Source organism: Rattus rattus, chromosome 2, assembly GCF_011064425.1.
Source record: "Rattus rattus isolate New Zealand chromosome 2, Rrattus_CSIRO_v1, whole genome shotgun sequence".
NCBI lineage: Eukaryota > Metazoa > Chordata > Mammalia > Rodentia > Muridae > Rattus > Rattus rattus.
Genome location: NC_046155.1, coordinates 124796322 through 124816726, shown reverse-complemented (window position 1 = coordinate 124816726; position 20405 = coordinate 124796322). Strand labels below are relative to the sequence as shown.

The following is a 20405-nucleotide window of genomic DNA, read 5'->3' as shown; positions in this document are numbered from 1 at the left end:
GTGGGAAAGGAGCTGGAAAAATGCAAGAGCTCCGGGACAGGGAGAAGGGCTATGAATGTTGGCTGCTGGACGTGCCACAGGGGTTACAGTCGCACTCCACAGCACCTATGAATGCCTGCAGTGGGTCCCGAGAGTAAAGCCGGGATAGGGGCTCTACCCCTCCCTGCTGATGGAATTGGGAGGAAGGGCCCCCATTGAGGAGCTCATCAGACTCCAGTGAGTTCCAAACCCATGGTCACAGTGGTGATCAGTCACAAAAGAATAAAACAGCAAAGTCAAGGCTGTAGGAATCCAATGACTTATGATCAGATAGTAGAGGTAGGAAAGAAATTATGGTAAAGGAATACAATTTATACATGTATGAAATTGCCAAAGAACAAATTAAAAAAAAAAAAAAACTAGACAACTGCATGTGAGTAATGGGACAGAATAGACAAAGATAGCACTTTACCAAGCTGGCTAACCTGGGAGATACAGTGCTAGGAATAAACCATAAACTGGAGGTGAATCAGCTGGAAGATTAATTTCTGCTGTCCTGATGGTACCCTCTTTTTGGTTGAGATACTCACGTGATAGTGGTCTAACCTTCAGAAAATACAGCAGGTTTAAGGGTGCTGGGGATTACAGGAGGCAGCTGAAAGAGAATGCGAGCCCCAGCAGAAAAGTGTGCAGGGTATAGAGGGCAGTCCAGCTGTGCCATCCCATTGCAGATAGAGGACCCATAAAATGCCCTGTGGAAGAAACTGATAGCCTCAGGGCAGCACAGGTGGAATGTTTCAGAAAGAGGGAATAAATATTGGTACAGGAAAAGACCTAAGATGGATTAACTCTTTAGATTCTGTAGTTGAAGCAGTTGCAGGAACTTGGCACCAATGCGAGACTGTAGCGAAGAGAGAAACAGTCAGGAAAGGAGCAGAGACAAAGTGTGGAGCAGTTGCATCAGAAATGCTGCTTCACAGGACAGAACGGGTGGTGGGCAGCTTTACAAAGTACAGAGGCAATACTGTGCTCAGGATGGGATGCATTTCCTGTGGTGCCCTCCCCTCATATACCACCATACACCACAAGGTGGCGCTCATCTCTCGGTCATCTTGTGCTCTACAATTCCAGACAAGTTAAGTGGTTTCTCCATTTGTCCTGCAGAACAACTTCAGCAGAAGGACCAGCAGATCCTCCTCTTGCTGGAAGAGAAGGAGATGATTTTCCGGGACATGACTGAGTGCAGCACTCCCTTGCCTGAGGATTGCTCCCCAACACACAGCCCGAGAATGCTCTTCCGCTCCAACACAGAAGAGGCTCTCAAAGGAGGACCACTGATGAAAAGTGCAATCAGTGAAGGTAGTTTACACACAGCATCAGCCCCTCCGTATGTCCCCTATCAATGTTAATAGATAAAGCACCAGTACAGAAACTTCGCAGTATCGGTGTAGTGAAGTGTCACGTAAACGTTATCCTAATAACCACTGCACAAGCTAAGAAATAAAATGTGTTAGATCCCCTGAAAGCCTTTGCATTTCCCCATCGTACTTAACTTCCTGCTGTCAGGAGCAGCTTCCCCAATCCCTTAAATATTTCCCCTTCTTCCTGTTTTTATTTTTTTAAGTAAGGTTAAGGTATTTACTGTGCATGTGTGTGGGAATACACATCCCGAGATGTACACATGAAAGTAAGAAGGCAGCTTGGGGAGTCTGTTCTCGCCACCGCGTATGTCCCAGAGATCAAACTCAGGTCATCAGGCATGGCCCCACGGTAAATGCCTTGACCTGCTGTCTTAGTTAGGGTTACTATTGCTGTGCGGAAACACCGTGACCAAAAGCAAGCTGGGGAGGAGAGGGTTTGTCTGGTTTGCACTTCCATATCACCACTCATCCTCATAGGAAGTCAGGGCAGGAGCCTGGAGGCAGGAGCTGATGCAGAAGCCACCAAAGGGTGCTGCTTGCTGGCTTGCCCACAAGCCCGATCTCATGGAGGCATCTTCTCAATTGAGGGTCCCTCCTCTCAAAAAAGTTTAGTTTGTGTCAAGTTGGCATAAAACTGCCCTTGCATGTCTGCTGAGCCGTCTACAAGCCCCCATCCCCATGCTTGCCCTGTACTTCATCCTTGGAGTAGCTGAGCTTTTTGAACCGTGGGTTGGATTTTTCCATATGGCCCTTCTGTCCTCTAGATCCTTCGATCACAGCTGGTTTCAGAAGCTGAGTTATTCAAACTTGATGAGTTTGATAATGTGTGTCCCTGTGGTACTGTTTCTTTCCCAGGGAAGCATCAGGCCCTAGGTAGTCCTTTTTCTTCAGAATTGGAATTGTGGGATAAAGGGCTGAATGCTACAGGGGAAGGCTGTCCTCCTTTGTCTGCTGGTTTTCAAGATAATAGACATGTTTGTGCGAGTCCTCTGCCAGGACCTGCACTACGTTGTACACATGTCACGAGGCTGCAGTTGTAGCTCAGAGGTAGAGCTCTGCATGCACAAGGGGCCTTGTGATCAGTCCCCAGCCCCAAAATAACCTTACTGTGAATTCATGGGTTCTAGATCTCTGAGCAGTTCCCAACCTCATTTAAAGCTCAATGTCCCCCACTCCTATGTCTTCTAAGTCTGTGGCATGGCCACAGTACAGAGCTTGCTTCTTGGAATTAAGGGATCCTTAGTTGTTTACTGATGCATTCATTCCTTCAAGACTTCTGGTCTCCTTTAGTGAAAAATGTTTAAGATCACAGTCTAGGCACCAGGGATAGTATAGTGGCTGCTGTGAGGTTTTTAGTCCTTACTGTGCTGTCCTTTTCAGTGGATTGAGCTAGAGCGTGTGGAGGTAGCTGATCGAACTACACATTTCAGGTTGCCTTTTTTATTTTTAGAACCTTATCACTTACCTATGCTTGTCTCCTTTCCACATGTGGATAGTCTTTCTCAGGGATGCCCGTAATATAGAATTAGAATAGCCTCTATTGGCTCGATAAGATGGCTTAGTTTAGGTAAAGGCACTTTGCTGTAAAGCCTAATGACCTGAGTTTAATTCCCAGAAGCCACATACTAAAAGGGGCCTCCACACTGTATCCCTGCTCCTACACACACACGGACAAACACACACACACACACACACACACACACACACACACACACACACACACACACACAGAGAGAGGGGGGGGGGACAGAGAGATGTTTTTAATTAAAAATACATTTAAAGGCATATCCTTTATCAATGTCCCAGTCATGCTTTAACACTGGTGCTAGTATAAGAGTGATACTGCTATTCTTACCAATACAGTTCTTATATTGGATATCTCCCGTATCCATCCCTTCTTAAGTAGTTACACGTGGGTCTGTAACCATGCATGTGCACGCTACTCCTAGCTGACGCATAGTGTTTGTTCTTTAGGCTCATGCTTATAGAACCCCATGTTTAGGTCAGTGTCCTCAAAGGCCCATCAAAATAATATTTCTGACTCCATTATTGATTTCAAAGGATCTTCTGGATATGAAATCTTTAGCTAGTATTTTCATACCTGAGTATATTAATTACTCTCAGGTCACATCGTTTTTCCCATCATGCTCAGAGGCTGGTAACAGTTTCATTTTCTCCATATAAGTCACATGTTTCTTGCCTAGATGACCAAAGGGTGTTTTTTCAGTCCAAAGCTTTTATAAAGTATGCCATATGGTCCTTGTGGGGATTGCTGTCTGTTTAATAATATGGTTACAGATATCTGCAACTTCAGGAACACGTTCTTGAGTTGTAGTTCTCTGTATCCTCTCTGCTCTCTCTTTGGTTTTTTTGGATTTTTTTGGTTTTTTCTTCAAGGTGGTTTGCTCCTTTCTTGCCTAGGGTCAATATTTGTCACTTTTAATAATCCTTCACCTGTGTGCCATCTTCTGTGGGTACATTACTCTTACAGGCTAATTCAGCTTTCCTTTCTGTGATTATTTTTCCTGCCAGCTCTGAGTTTGACTTGTTCTACCTTCCTAGTTTCTTCCCTTTGTCTTTCTGTTTTGTTTCAGCTTAGGCCTTGTTCCGAGACCATGCTGGCCTGTCTACGTGTTGCCGCCTCGGGCTCCTAAGCTGAGATGGCAGAGCTGCTGCCACACCAGTTTGGTTTTCTGTTTTGACTTATGTGCTTTTGTGCTTTGCGTCATGTCCTCAATGTTTATCTAGTTTATTCAATGGAAACAACTTCCTGGTGTGTTCTAATTATCTACAGATATTCCTGTTTTCTGCCTCTTCTTTATATGAGATTTGACTTCAGATTTTTCCTTGAAATTTTTTACTTTCTATAATATTTCTTGCTGGGCTTTGGGTCAAACGCAAATTCCAGCATTCAGGAGGCAGAGGCAGGTGGATCTCTATGAATTCAAGGTCAGCCTAGTCTACATAGTAAGACCCTGTCTCCCAAAAATACTAAACACCTATTTTTCTATTATTATTGTTTTTAATACATTATTAAAATTTTGATGCTTGTTAAGATTTTTTTTGTGCCTCTGATTCCCTCTGGCCCTCCTCTCTGGTCCACCCCTTTTGTTCCTGTTCACTGCTCTCTAACTTCTCCATGGGCCTGGCCGAGGGACGATCTCCAGTTAACAGTTAAGGGTTGCACTGGAAGACCCCGAAGCTTAGGGTGTTTTGTCCCTGGAGTCTACCTGCTGTCAGAGGAGCAAACCCAGCCTGTTTTACCTGCTGTTCTCAAACTGGCTCACTTCTTCAGTCCTTTCAGCTACCTTGAAACCACTCCAGAAACCATTCTCCTCACAGTAAATTGCTCTGCCTTCCTGTCCCCTTACAGATGTGTCAGGCCCGAGGTAGTAAAGGTGACATTTGTCTCTCGGTTTCCAGTAGAGCCCAACTAAAGCTGTGTGGTGCCCCATGCTTTGGGGTTTCCTGATCCAGTCTGATCCAGTCTGTTGCCATAATATCATTTCCTCTTGGTGGGAGAAAGGTAGATACCCAGCTGAGTGTTTTGTTGGCTTTTTTCCAGTGGAAATCCTTCAGGGGTTGGTGAGTGGAAGCCTTGGTGGCACACTTGGGCAGCCCATCAGCAGCCCTGCTGAGCAGGAAGTCATGGCTGGGCCCATTTCTTTGCCCCGGAGAGCAGAGACCTTTGGAGGATTTGACTGTCATCAGCTGAATGCTTCCAAAGGTAAACCATCCATCATTCCTTTGCAGTTCACACTGATAGCTCCGTCCTCTGTCCCTTCGTCAGTAACTGTCTTTATGAGAGTCTTCAGCACGCAGGAATTCCTGCCAGAATCATGTTCTCCTGGGACCGTAAGCTTCTTGTCATTGTTCCTCAGCTAAGCCAACTCTAGCCAGAGGCCTTGAGCATCTCTAATCTGAAAAGTTCAAGTCCAAACTGCTGCAGAGTCCAAAACTTGCTGACAGGTCACAGTTGGGAACTCCACACTTGAAAAGTTTCAGTAGGGGTTGGGGATTTAGCTCAGTGGTAGAGCACTTGCCTAGCAAGCACAAGGCCCTGGATCAGTCCCCAGCTCTGAAAAAAAGAAAAACAACAACAACAAAAAAAAAAGTTTCAGTAGGGACACAGCATGCTCAAAATACTGTATACCGCCATCTCTGGGCACTGTGTGTTAAGGTTTGTATGAGTCCGCCAGTAACTCTGTGTCTGGACCAAAGTCCCATCTTCCACATGTTTCCTTATTACTTGTGTTCAAAAATCCTTACCCTCTGACTCTCTGGCCCCAAGCATCAAGTAAGGGTTGCTAAGCTGTGCTTGTGCTTTGTTTGGGATTTCATTTTCCTGCTTCTCCATTAGTGAAGCTGTGAATAATGGCTATGCTACTGAGTGGCTTCCTGGTCTTTTTTTATTTTCAATATTAATAGGATTCGGAATTATTAATGCTCCTAAACTCTGTTGTTTTCTTGGCTCACCTCGCCTACAACTTTAAGCATATCTGTTTGGTTTTTTTTTATTTAGGAGGTGAGAAAGAAGAGGGTGATGATGGCCAAGATCTTAGGAGAACAGAATCTGATAGTGGCCTGAAAAAGGTATGAGTTTCAGACCCGTGAACCTGTGGACACCTCCTTTCAGTTCATTACCTTTTGAAAAATTTCCTCTTGATCTGCCTCAGATATTGGGTTACCACTCAATGAAATTCTACTGGTTACTAGGGAAAGCGCATTCTTAGAGCAAACCATACAATTGAGAGGCCCATATTAATTAGGCCCCCTGGCTTAAACTGTCCTTTTCACCCAATTCCACTCTGCCTTAGCAGGACCAGCTCCGTTAAACGGCTTGCTCGGTGACTGCAAACCATCTGGACCCTATAATGGTCTGTTTTTAGTTAAAAACCAGTTCAACTTCTCTTCATGCCCTCTGTGGGGATACTGTGGTAGAAAAGAAGGAAAGCCAGAAGTACAATGTAACTTTTTAGTTATATTGAGTATAGTTTTTACATCAAAATTTTCATTTGTTTTTTTATGCATTTTTTTTGTTGTTTTATAGGGTGGAAATGCTAACCTGGTATTTATGCTTAAAAGAAACAGTGAGGTAAGGATTCTATGAGCTGTTTTAGAATATTTATTGGATTAAGAATACTTTTGTTTTCCCATTATATGTATCTTATAGCTATAAAATGAGTAACTGAGAGTATAGTTGTCCATTCTCTTGGCTTAAGCCACTGTCCTGATGTTTTACCAGAACGTTATATACTATGAATGAAGAACTCTCTGATTGACTCTTCTATTTTACCTTTTTTTGTTTTGTTTTGTTTCTTGGTTGGTTGGTTGGTTGGTTGGTTGGTTGGTTGGTTGGTTGGTTGGTTGGTTGATTGATATTTTTGTTGGGTTGGGTTGGGTTGGGATGGGTTGGGTTAGTGGAGTTTGTTGAGACAGAGTCTCATTATGTAGCTCTAGCTGTTCTGGAATTCACTGTGACCTCAGAGATCTGCCCTCCTCTGCCTCCTGAATACTGGGATTAAAGGTTGTGTGCCACCGCTGAAAGAGAAGGAAGATTTTCTTTTCTTCTGATGCCTTTTGCTTTTGTCCAACCTTGTCCAACCTAGCGTCAGTCAGTGCCCACTAGGTAGAATTTGTAGCAGCTTTTCCTGTAATACAGAAATCCAAGGGGCCACAAGTCTGGAGTATGGGGGTTAAATTTGAAGCGAATTCTCTCAGTAAGTTCTTATCCTAGCTGACTTTGCCTCTTGCAACCCTTCCTTTCCTGCAAGAGAGCCTGGTGGCCTGGGGTGGGCTGTGTGCCACTCCTTGCCTCCCTGGAGCCTGCTATCACTAAGCCCCCCCCCCCCAGAGGCCTGTCAGAATCAGTTTCAGGGTCGCTGCTGTCTCCCCGACAAGTGCTGGTGCTGAGCCTTGCATCTGTGTGTTCTGCACACTTGAACCCATGCCTTTTTAGGGTGTTTCTCAAAGCTATTCCTTGTCTTTCCTTCTTTCTTGTTGTTGCATTTATTATATTATCTTAAACCCCTGGGAGTTTTGTTTTGAAATTGTGAACTACTTCCTCCTCCCCGTGCTCCCTGCAAAAATCCAGAGGATGTTGTTTTGTTTTTTGCTTGAGGAGTTTGCTGAAGGACTGCTCTGCTATAACCTGGGCCAAGGCCCTGTGGGCTGCTGCTCCTCTCTGAATCTGTCTCAGGGGCAGGGCTTGGTGACAGCAGGCTCCAGGGAGACAAGGAGCAGCACATACCTCACCCCAGAATCTGATTTCCCCACAGGGAGGACACCAGGCTGTCTTGCAGGAAAGGAAGTTCTCTGTGTTTAGGGAAGGAGTCTGGTGGGAAATAGTGTGCCTGGCTTTCACCCTGTGACAGCCAGCTGCAGTGAGCAGGTTTTTGTGCCCCCTGTTATAATGTGAGCAATAAGAAATGTTTCTCGGAAGGAAGCTTAAGTATTATAAAAAGAAAAATGTGAAGACTAATAACATAAGTCATCTAAATCCAGGCATCACTGAAGAGCAATGACTGTTATATCTTCCCAAGTTAGACCGTCCAGAGGTCTCTCAATGCCCCAGTGCCATTTTCCCAAGGCACAGTAGCAAGGCCTGCTGAGGGACAGGTGCATCCTAATTACTTCTGTCCCGTCCTACAGTTGAATTGAATCTGTCTGGTGGTTAATCCTTCTACTTCTTTTGCACATTGCATTCGTTACACAGCTCTTCTGTTCTCCCTGCCATGCCTTATTACTGCATGACAGAGGGTAGTGTATCCAGCCAGGCACCTCTGTCCTCGGTTCTCTGTGCAGCATTGAGGGCTACCATCTTTAAATTGGCACTTGGTTGGCTTGATAGTTTCACATAACATTTTTTGATTTGTGTACGCGTACAATGTGGTTTGAAGCCAGAGCCTCAAGCATTGAGGTATACTTCTAGCCCCTGAATACTTTTTAATGTTTTATGTAATTGGCTATTTGTATTTCTTTTATAAATTGATAATTTGTGTTTCTGAACTATATTTCTTATTTTCCCTTTTATTTTCTTCTAGGTCTTTTATGGGATTTTTTCCTTTTTATTATTTTGTTGTCAGGGTTTTTTATTATTATTATTTATTTATTTATTTTATGTATGTGAGTACACTGTAGCTATCTCCAGACACACCAGAAGAGGGTGTGGTTGTGAGCCACCATGTGGGTTGTTGGGATTTGAACTCCGGACCTTTGGAAGAGCAGTCAGTGCTCTTAATGCTGAGCCATCTCTCCAGCCCCCTTTCTTATTATTTTACTGTATGTGTGTGGAAGCTTTGCCTTCCATGTAAGGTTGTGAACTACTTGCAACTACCTACATGTAGTTCCTGCATAGGCCAGCAGAGGGCAGTGTATCCCTGAACCGAGTTACTCAGTTGCGAGCTGTCATGTGGGCATTTGGAATAGAGCCCAGGTCCTCTGGAAGAGCAGCCAGTGCTCTAAAGAGCCATCTCTCCAGCCCTTACACTTGTAATTTCAATGGGTTACATTGTATTTTGGTGAAGTTTATGTATGAGCCAAGGTTGCTAACTTAAGTTTTCCAGAAATGACAGTTTTCTTAGAGAAGTTAATTGAACATGTTTCCTTTGGCTTTGATCATTCATAAAATTAATATAAATTTAAGGGAATTTTTTTAACTTTGACTAAATACTATTTTTATGTTAATCATTTTATGAAGTGGAAGCTTTGTGTAGTGCCTTTTATAGGGGGATACACATGTGCACATGCGCATATCTTTAATCTTGGCTGCTTGCACTCAGTTACTCTCAGTTCTTTCAGTTTTCAAAGATTTCGTTAAAATGTTATTTGTGTTGTGTTCTAACGATGTGACCGTGTGATGTGGTAGATTCGGGTGCTCAGAAACACTGAAATGAATGTTTATTCCTTTGCTAGCAGGTTGTCCAGAGCATTGTGCACCTCCACGAGCTCCTTAGCATGCTGCAGGTATGTGCGCCGTCTCTAGCTATATGCTTGCTCCTTTGAGAACACAGCCCAGACATTCTGTCGGCCTCAGTCTCTGGGGCTTGTGAGTTTTGTGTTGATAAATAAGCCTACGACGATAGGCTTCCAATAGGAAATGAAGACATTACGGCATGTGGGGCCTTCCTTCCCCGGAGGCTGTCTCACCTTAGAAAGCCCTTCCTTATCCCTCTCTGGTATTTGTATAAAGTGGCTCTCGGGCACTTCTGTACTTCCCAGGGACAGTCCTTATCCTGTTCCCTTCCTTTCCTGACGAGTTTACCTGTCTCCTTCCTACCTTCTCCCTCCTATACAACACACGCACTCACCACATAGTATCACGAGTTTCAGGAAACGTATGCCTATGACTAATGAGGTGGTTCAGCAGGTAACATGCCTGCCTTGACAACCTCAGCCCAATCCTCAAGACCCACATGGTAGAAGGAGAGATCTGACTCCCACCCGCTGTCCTCTGACCTCCACATGCTACCTTTGGCACATGCATGCTTGCACATACTAGATAAATTGAAATATAAAGACCAAACCCTTAAAACATATGGGAAGAGTCATTCTGTGCCAGTGCTCCTAGAGCGGGGTCAGGGCGGGACCTGGCGGTGGCTTTTCTCCTAGACCTCCATTCCATGACTGTTCCCTATGCCATGACAGGGTGTTGTGCTACAACAAGACAGCTACATTGAGGACCAGAAGCTGGTGCTGACAGAGAAGGTACTCACAAGGAGTGCATCCCGCCCCAGCTCTCTCATTGAGCAGGAGAAGCAGCGGAGCCTGGAGAAGCAGCGCCAGGACCTGGCCAACCTGCAGAAGCAGCAGGCACAGCACCTGGAGGAAAAGCGACGACGTGAACGTGAGTGGGAGGCCCGTGAGCAGGAGCTTCGAGACCGAGAGGCCAAGTTGGCCGAGCGGGAAGAGACAGTCCGTCGTAGGCAGCAGGACCTGGAGAGGGACCGCGAAGAGCTCCAGCAGAAGAAGGGCACTTACCAGTGTGATCTAGAGAGACTACGGGCTGCCCAGAAACAGCTGGAACGGGAGCAGGAACAACTGAAGAGGGATGCAGAGCGGCTCAGCCAGAGGCAGATGGAGCAGGACCTTTGCCAGGTACCCAAGAGCCTGTGCTAGGCCACCAGACAGGGAGGAGAGGGCTTCTACTGTGAAGACCAGGTAGTGATGGAGGGCGACTATAGGCATCCTTCCCTGAGAGTCACATGAAAGTAATCAGAAGAGAGATCTGTGCTGAACGCAGCTTTGCTTTACCCTGGACTCAGGGAGGAGATGAGTCTCACTCCAGGAGATTGAGGAGAGTGGCAGAGATGTTGGGAGTATAGCTCAGAGAAGGTAATGGAAGCCTGAGAGTGGCCTTGTCCTGTGTAGCACATGGTAAGTCAGGCATGTGTCGCTACAAACAGGAAGCATAGCGAGGAGAAACGGCCCTTGACCGACAATGCCTGCGGCCGGGAGTCAGCAGTGAGTAGCTCTGCTACAAGATAAAGGGTCTGTTCGGAGGATCAGCAGGGTCAGTGACATGAAGAGCCCAGCAAGCGACAGAAGGTGGTCACCTCTCTTGTGCACAGATGATGTATCTTGGGCAAGGAACTCTAGTCAGCTGCACTCTGTATAATGCCTGAATTGTTTGATGCTGTTGCACTCTCTCTTTTCTGTGCAGCTGCTGCTTGTTCAGAAAGGCTTTCTGTCATTGAATATGCTGCCTCTGATGTTACTGTAAACGGGATAATCTGATTGCCCGGGAACATGGACCCTGGAAGTAGATAAATAGCTTGGGAGTGTGCGCATCTCACTGTCTTTTAAAACTATGGTCATACTGCCCTTTAATTGACCTTGGACAATGAAAGAAAACTGAAGTGATGCCTCCCACAGTCAGGGACAATGTGCCTTCAGGAGAGCCTCTCAAACACTGAGCTAGGAGCAGGTGGCTCTGTGGCATTTACCATCAGAAGGGTGGATCCACTCAGTCCTACTAAGATCAGCAGGACTTTGACAAGGGTGGGGTGTTACTGTCAGTTCTTTAGAATGTACCACCAAGATGCTGGTGGCTTCTGGTTTAAATGCCTTCTCTTGTACATGTGCAGGTTTCAAATAAACATGGCAGGCTGATGCGGGTCCCGTCCTTCTTGCCCAATTCGGATGAGTTCTCCTCGCTGTCTACACCTTCTATAACCAAATCAGGCTCACTGGACTCAGAACTCTCAGTGTCTCCTAAAAGGAACAGCATTTCTCGGACACAGAAAGATAAGGGGCCTTTCCATATACTGAGCTCAGCCAGCCAAACAAAAGTACCAGAGGGGCAGAGCCAGGCCCCGTCCAGCACCTCCACTTCCACCCGACTCTTTGGATTATCTAAGCCAAAGGAAAAGAAGGAGAAGAAAAAGAAGAGCAAAGGAAGCCGCACTCAGCCTGGTGGTAAGTTGTCAGAAAGGGTGGTGATGGGCTAAAAAACCCACAGTTCAGGTGTACAGCGGTCAAGCTGGCTGCTGCCCGCCAAGCCTACCTGCCAAGAATGCTTGTTCAGGGATCTCAGAGATGACCCATGTGGTAAAATAGTTGCCATTCAAGCATAAGGACCTGAATTCTCTCTCCAGAGATGGGAGACAGAGGCAGGAGGATCCATCAGCTCACCCACAAGCGAATGTGCATTGGTGAGCTCCGGCTCAGTGAGAGAGCCTGGCTCCAGAATAACAGTAGGCCTCTGGCATCCCTGCACAGGGGACTCGTGGAAAACATGCTTGTGCAAGGGCTGGACAGATGCCTGAGGCAGAGTACCGCCCTTACAGGTCATTCCAGCCCTCACTGCTGTGCTAGGCCTAGGAAAGCAATGACAGCAGCAAGCCTGGGTGTTGAGCCTTCAGGTGGATAAGGCAGATCATACATATGCTCATGTCCCCAGGAGAAGTTAGAAACTGTAGCTGAGAGCTCCTCTAACGGAGCTCATGGAGCCTCCCTGTTTGTACTTCACATCGTCCTGGGTCCTGTGCTGTGGACCCATTAGGACTGAGCGCTCTCTTCTGTGTGGGAGGGAGATTTCTGTTTCTTAGGCCTAGTCACAAACATGAACACTAGTATGTGCCAAGAACCCCAGTTACGTGTCGCAGCATAGAAACTTGTAGGAAGTGACGTCAGAAGGGCCTTATTCTTACTCTTGGTTTCACGGTTGCAGATGGCCCTGCTCCAGAAGTGCCAGCAGAGGGTGAAGAGATCTTCTGTTGACCCATTTCCTCTGCCAGGGCAGCCACCTTCCAACCCTGACCTGACAGTGGAGCTGCCGGGGCACTCCTGCTGCCCCTGTGCACAAGTCTCTTACACTGGACGCCCACTGCCCCTCAGCGTCCAGTCCTCCTGAGCTACCCCAGGTCCTGGACAAGAAGGAGCAGCACCTGTGTGGGGGGTGGGGACGGACACTCAGACTCCACTTCAGCTGTAACCCGTGACTGCCCAGGGCTTGGGTGGGCCTGGCCTCACTCAGGTGTTACACTGAAGGTAGTGACCCTAGAAGTATGGAATAGTTTGAGACATGTCGGGATTTCCCAAAAGCTCAGAGGGTTTTTCCAAATGAGGTCTGGAGCTCTGCCTTGTATTTGGGGGAATCCAACCAGAGTCAAGGAGCAGATAGTGCCGACTTTGTGTACAGTGACCGTCTTCATGGACACATGGAGCACACAGCTGTGTACACAGTTCTTCTCGAACATCAGGAGAGCTTAGCCCAAGGGCAAGCATCTACTGACCAGGTGGCACCCTGTGGTCCTCTGAGACTGGGTCCCTTGAAATGGTCCCTGTGTACACACCACCCATCTCTGTATGTATTCCTCATTTCCTTTCAGGAAGAACAACAAATGCTTGTGAAACAGCAGGAGGCCTGATGTGCACCGACGAGCATAGTCTGCAGTGCCTGTATCTCCTCCACACTCTAGGCTGAGCTCTCTGACTTCATAATCAGATCAGGAAGAAACATACTGCCTGCCCTAGATGCCTGTCTACATGCTCTGGGCACAAAGGAAGTAGAGGGGACTCTTCACCACTCTCCCCAGTATGACATTTTCTAGTTGTTACTGGACCTCGCTATGGGAAAGTGTGTAGCCTGTTAATGCTCCCAGCCACCTGCCCCTGGGTCTCGCCCTGAGGCTTCTCTGGGATTACTGACGAAAAGTAGGTTCCAGTGCAGGAGTTAAGTCTTTCTAATGGTTTTGCCAATACCGAGAAGGGAGCTGGCCCTGAGGCATGGCTGTGTGCACACCCCCCAGCCACAGGTCCTCCTCACATACGGTTTTCAGATGCAGTTTGCTTGGTTGCGCTCTTCTTACCCTTGAAGCTGTCAAGTGCTGCTTGTCTCTCCTCTTGCCCTCTGTCTCCGTGCGTTGATCTGTGCATGCTTGAGGCCTTCACCAGCTCGTGTGTGCAGGACAGTTCATTGGTAATGTTCCCTCCAAGGCTCGCATACTCCCTGGGAGGGACACTTAACTAAGGTCTGGGCTTCACACGTGGCCTTCAGTTCCTGGTTTTGCCCTCAGAAGCGTGGGGCTTTGAACCGTTGTGCAGAAACAAACCTGTAACTTGGTGCTTGTTGATGACCTGCGAGCTGGTCTTGCAGGGACAGATCTTTCAGTTTACTTGGAAGAGTCCTGGTTTAAATTTTTTAGCCTAAATTTGTTTTATTTATTTTGTGTTTGTGTTTTATTTTATTCTGAAAGTGAACCAGTACTGGCCCAGCAGTTTAAACCATCTTTTCAGTACAGAAAATGAAATGTCTCCGCAAGTGCATGAAGGTCCTGAAAACTGAGGTTAGATGGGAGCTGCGCCCTTCTGTCCCATGCCCATTTTTTTTATAAGGAAAGTTTGTTCTTTTTTGGAGATTTTTAAAGTTGCCCCGTTGGCTACTTTACCTCTCTTTGACAAGGTTGGTTTGGCTCTTTAAAGCTGGGTGGGGTTTTGTTTCGGTGGTTGGGTGTTTCTTTTTCTACTAAAACTATCGTGTATACTTCCCTCAAGCACCTTAACAGCAAGAAGTTGGTCGCTTCCTTCTCCAAGTCCAGCTATGACTTCTCCGGCTGTCACAGGAGAGCCTGCTGTGCCTCAATGCACCACAGGCTTTGGCTGGCTGGCCTTGTCCCTGCCTCTGAACAGCCTCTTCAGGGGGAGTGTGCCCTTCCTTCCACAGCCAAGCACTTCCACTTAGGGAAGAGCCTGCCTCCCACCTAGATCTGACAGAAAATCAAACCAAGTCCTGCCCTCCTCCCTGTGCAGGAGGCCAGTGACCGCCTCCAGGTTCACTCTGACCCACGCAGTGAGCCACTGTGCACCCTAGGATGGCCTGCCCCAGTTCCCTCTACACTATGTTGTGTTTTGCTTGCTTTGGTTGTTTTTAAAAACCAGTTTTACTTCTACCCACATTCCCCAAAACAATGGTCAGTGACAGTTGGGAGGCGTTGAAAATCAAGACAGCATCCACTGAGTGCCCCGAAGCTGCCCAGCTTCCTCCAGGAAGAGAACCATTTGCCAAGAACTGTTTCACCTGCCTGCACCACCTGGCCCCCTCAGAAGTCTGTCACGCTTGGGGAGTTGCTGCTTGTGCTCTTGCTTAGGACCCCAGAGACTGCTGTGTCTGAGTCAACAGCCTTCTGTGGAGTCTCTAATATGAGAAGGGTGGTTTTCTAGGGACCAGGTTGTGTCCTGTCCTGTTCCCCATTCTGAGAAATCATGATTTTATATCACGCTAAAGAAATCATTGCTTTGGGGGACAGGTGGAAATTGACCCCAGCCTTGTGTAATCCAGTGAACTTTCTGAAAGATTGTATCTTCTCTCAAAAATTATAATCATCTCAGTAGCTGTCGTCCCATCTGGGTGACATGTGCACTTTAAATGACCTCTCATCAGCTGGCTTCATCTTTGAGACAATCAAATCTGTAACCGTTTCCTTAGAAGATGGAGAGGGTTAGAATAAAGACCCGCCAGCATGACCCCACCACGCTCTCATGGAAGTCCCTGCAGGGAGGAAGCCCTCACCATGATTGATTGTTTTTTTTTTCAGAAGGTACGAACTGAGTCTTTTGAGGGTCACACCACTAGCGCTGCCCTTGGCTAGTTCCGCCCACCCCTTGCTGGTTCTTCCCAGCCTCCCTCACAGCAGTAAGTTCAGGTGTGTTGATCCCTTCAGGGTAGCATGAGTACACACAGGCTTAGTAAAGGACAGACCTTGGCCCACAGACCAGAGTTTGCCCAGAGTCCTCTCCATACGAGTTTGTAAGGTCTCCTCCTGTCCCTGAGGCTCTGTGACCTCACCCATTGTTCTTGCCAAGGCTCTTGGTATTTCATTGGACTTAAGTTGCCTTTGACCTGTACCCAGAAGACAGTCCTGAAGTGTGGGCTTCCTTGTCTGGACACCTGCATGGGTGCCCATAAGTGAAGCAAACACACACACACACACACACACACACACACACACACACACACACACACACACACACACACACACACACACACACACACACACACACACACCCCGCCATCGCTGCAGAGACCAAGGGCACAGTGTGTTCAGGTTCAGCTCCCTGTTTTCTTTCATGTAGCCTAACATTCCTAGTTAACTAGACTTTGGAGTCTGCTGCCTGCTGGCCGGGTGGAGAAATGCAAAGTGTTCTAATGCTGCCATAAAGCGAGCGGGGAGGGGTGGCAGAGGCCTTTTCCTGCACTCACGGGATTTAATTTGTCAAATGATTGACAGGTCCTGAGTTACTTCTCCATCTCAACTAAGGTATAAAGTGGGTGGCCCCCACTACCACAAGTGTGCCCTGTGGAGAAACCAGGCAGGTGCTGCTACTGCCACAGACCCCAGAGGGCCTCTGCAGGAAGTACAGAACCTATGCCTTAGAACCCTCCCAGCCTCAGCTGCCCTGCCTTGGTTGCCACCTGCTGGGATGGGCCTAACCCAGCGGGTTCGTCTCAGGTTTGCCCCTGAGGCCTAGGCTGTACAGAAGGTGGGCAGGATACACCTATACCTCTGTTCTTGTTGTCTCCAAATGCTGTATGAACATTTCTGTACTAAGCCTATTAAGTAAAAAGTCGGGTTCAACCCAAGCGCTGTATAGTAATTTGTAATTATGTATAAAGTGAAGCAGTTCTGAACTGTAAAGATTTTCAGTGTGTTTTCTGGAAATTTGCCACAACATACTGGCTTTGTATTTTATTTATCATCCTTTGTAGTTACTGGCTTCAGAGTCTTGTAAAGTCCCCCTCAGACCTTTCAAAAATAATAAATGTCCTTTGAAATCTTGACCTCTGCCGTGATGTATTTGTGGTAAGGGAGTATTCACCTCACCCTGGCAAGCCATCTGTTTCTGTGCTGTTGGGAACAGGGAGTAAGGAGGAGTGGCCTCCCACATCAAGCACAGCCAGGAGCTTGCCCCAGACCCCCAGGTCACTGAGGCATTTACCTTAAGAGGTCAGCACAGTAAGGTTCAAGCTGCCGTGTTGTCCGCATGTTTCATCTTGGTTATCTCAGCCTCGGGGAGCAGGCTCTGTGCGCATGGAACACTGCAAGGACACGCCAGGTTAGACTGGCTGGGCCACACACACAGCTTGGACTGCTTGCCCCAGGCCTGTTGTCCTACTGACACTATGAGTCTCATCCAGGCAGATCAACTACAAGGCTCTTCGATCCCTCTTGACATTAAGGAAAGGTACCATCTAGTGGCACAGAAGCCATGGGCAAAGTTCCCTAGGATCCTAACTCAGCTGCCTCGATTCTAACAACCAGCAAAAAAAAAAAAATACTCTGCCAGGCTCTCCAAGGTCCCACTCTGCCCATAAACTTGGACCTGCATACATTCTTTAGCAGAGGCATTTGTAACCTTAGCAATAACTGTTCCTCCTTCAAGTCCCTTGAACACTGAACACTGACCCCTTTTTAACATCTTCTGCCTTTGGCTGTCTTACTCCCCCACCCGAGCATCCAGCTTGGCTCCTCTGTCCCACCCCAGAGGGTCTGAATGCAGACTCTCATCTTGAACAATGGTTCCCATGAACAAGACTCTTGTCCTGGAGTCAAATCTAATGGGCGTGAGGGGGAGAGACACAAAGCACTGGGCTTCAAGAACCCTGGATAGCCATTCTATAGGACAGTACCCTCCTGCTGGTCCCAAAGGGAGGACCGACCATTGGACACAGGGCCTCCACCACAGCACAGCCCTGATGTGTGAACGTGGCCATGGCTGTTTGCAGGTCCCTATCCCAAGGGACTGCCCATGGCAAGGGTAGCCAGCAGTACGTTTCCTATTAGGGACCTTCAGAGAGGTTCTGCCTAAAAAGCCAGCTTGACCGCTTCACACAGCCAGACAGATGCCTAACCCACAGTGGGGAAGGGACATGAGGAAACCACAAAGAATACACATCCAGGGAAGGAAGAGCTTGCAAATGAGAAGGCAGGTTGCTGTTGCTGGTCTTAAGATTTCCTTGACAGCAACAACAAACTGAGCATAGCAACAAGCTGCAGACATAAGATCCCAGGGGTCCTGCACTAGGGCCTGGAATTTACCTCTTAGACACAAATGTTCTGCCATCCAAGGGTGCTCCTGAGGCATTAGAAGTGGAAATATCTCAGCACCTTGTGTTACCTTCTCCAAAACTGACCATATAATCGGCCACAAAACAGGCCTCAACAGACACAAGAAGGTAGAAACAATCCCATGCATCCTATCAGATCACCACGGACTAAGGCTTGACTTCAATAACCACAAAAATGACAGAAAGCCCACATACACATGGAAGTTGAACAATGCTCTGCTCAATGATAACTTGGTCAAGGAAGAAATAAAGAAATTAAAGACGTTTTAGAATTTAATGAAAATGAAGGCACAACATACCCAAATGGGACCATATGGGACACAATAAAAGCAGTGCTAAGAGGGAAACTCATAGCTCTCAGTGCCTCCAAAAGGACACAGGAGAGAGCATACATTAGCAGCTTGACAGCACACCTAAAAAGCTCTAGAACTAAAAGAAGGAAATACATCCAAGTGGAGTAGATGGCAGGAAATAATCAAACTCAGGGCTGAAATCAACCAAGTACAAACAAAAAGGACTATTCAAAGAATCAACAAACCAGGAGCTGGTTCTTTGAGAAAATCAACAAGATAAATAAACCCTTAGCCAGACTAAGTAGAGGGCATGGAGAGTGTGTACAAATTAACAAAATCGGAAATGAAAAGGGAGACATAAAAATAGAATCTGAGGAAATTCAAGAAATCATCAGATCCTACTACAAAAGCCTACATTCAACAAAACTGGAAAATCTGGAGGAAATGGACAATTTTCTAGACAAATACCAGGTACCAAAGTTAAATCAGGAACAGATAAACCATCTAAACAATCCCATAACTCCTAAAGAAATAGAAGCAGTTATTAAAATTCTCCCAACCAAAAAGAGCCCAGGACCAGATGGGTTTAGTGCAGAATTCTATCAGACCTTCATAGAAGACCCGTACCAATATTATCCAAACTATTCCACAAAATAGAAACAGAGCACTACCTAATTCCTTCTACGAAGCCACAATTACTCTTATACAAAGACCCAACAAAGAAAGAGAACTTCAGGCCAATTTCCCTTATGAATATTGACACAAAAATACTCAATAAAATTCTCACAAATCGAATCCAAGAACTCATCAAAATGATCATCCATCATGGTCAAGTAGGCTTCATCCCAGGGATGCAGGGATGGTTCAATATATGGGAATCCGTCAACGTAATCCACTATGTAAACAAACTCAAAGAAAAGAACCACATGATCATTTCATTAGATGCTGAGAAAGCATTTGACAAAATTCAACATCCCTTCATGGTAAAAGTCCTGGAAAGATCAGGAATTCAAGGCCCATCCCTAAACATAGTAAAAGCAACATACAGCAAACCAGTAGCTAACATTAAACTAAATAGAGAGAAACTTGAAGCAATCCCACTAAAATCGGGGACTAAACAAAGCTGCCCACTTGCTCCCTACTTATTCAATACTCAAAGCTCTAGCCAGAGCAATCAGACAACAAAAGGAGGTCAAAGGGATACAAATTGGAAAGGAAGAAGTCAAAATATCACTATTTGCAGACGATATGATAGTGTACTTAAGTGACCCCAAAAGTTCCACCAGAGAACTACTAAGGCTGTTAAAGGACTTCAGCAAAGTGGCTGGGTATAAAATTAACTCAAACAAACCAGTAGCCTTCCTCTACACAAAAGAGAAACAGGCTGAAAAAGAAATTAGGGAAACTACACCCTTCATAATAGTCCCAAATAATATAAAATACCTCGGTGTGACTCTAACCAAGCAAATAAAAGATCTGTATGACAAGAACTTTAAGTCTCTGAAGAAAGAAATTGAGGATCTCAGAAAATGGAAAGGCCTCCCATGCTCATGGATTAGCAGGATTAATATAGTAAAAATGGCCATTTTGCCAAAAGCAATCTACAGATTCAATTCAATCCCCATCAAAATTCCAACACAATTCTTCATAGAGTTCGAAAGAGCAATTTCCAAATTCATTTGGAATGACAAACCCAGGATAGCAAAAAACTGGGGGAATCACCATCCCTGACCTCAAGCTGTATTACAGAGGAATAGTGATAAAAACTGTGTGGTATTGGTACCGAGACAAGCAGATCAGTGGAATAGAATTGAAGACACAACCAGAGCATGTCAAATACAGAGGTGAATGCTAACAGCAAACCATCAAACTGAGAATGGGACCCCTGTTGGAGAATTAGAGAAAGGATTGAAAGAGCTGAAGGGGCTTGCAACCCTATAAGAACAACAATGCCGGGGTTGGGGATTTGGCTCAGAGGTAGAGCGCTTGCCTAGCAACCGCAAGGCCCTGGGTTCGGTCCCCAGCTCCGGAAAAAAAAAAAAAAGAAAGAAAAAAAAAAGAACAACAATGCCAAGTTCCCAGGAACTAAACCACTACCCAAAGACCATACATGGACTGACCCATGGCTCCAGCTGCATATGTAGC

The 20405-nt window shown here is 46.4% G+C and overlaps 1 protein-coding gene across 1 annotated transcript in view; it reads left to right on the top strand.

The window, feature by feature from the left end:
* Positions 1-12753, top strand: part of Akap13 (A-kinase anchoring protein 13) — a 291723-nt gene extending 278970 nt beyond the window's left edge. The window contains exons 30-37 of the mRNA XM_032895110.1: positions 1144-1338; positions 4966-5127; positions 5923-5993; positions 6451-6495; positions 9315-9365; positions 10047-10496; positions 11486-11816; positions 12638-12753. Of these exons, the coding sequence (XP_032751001.1) occupies positions 1144-1338; positions 4966-5127; positions 5923-5993; positions 6451-6495; positions 9315-9365; positions 10047-10496; positions 11486-11816; positions 12638-12753 (1421 nt within the window). The remainder of the gene's footprint in view (positions 1-1143; positions 1339-4965; positions 5128-5922; positions 5994-6450; positions 6496-9314; positions 9366-10046; positions 10497-11485; positions 11817-12637) is intronic.
* Positions 12754-20405: the final 7652 nt, after the last annotated feature.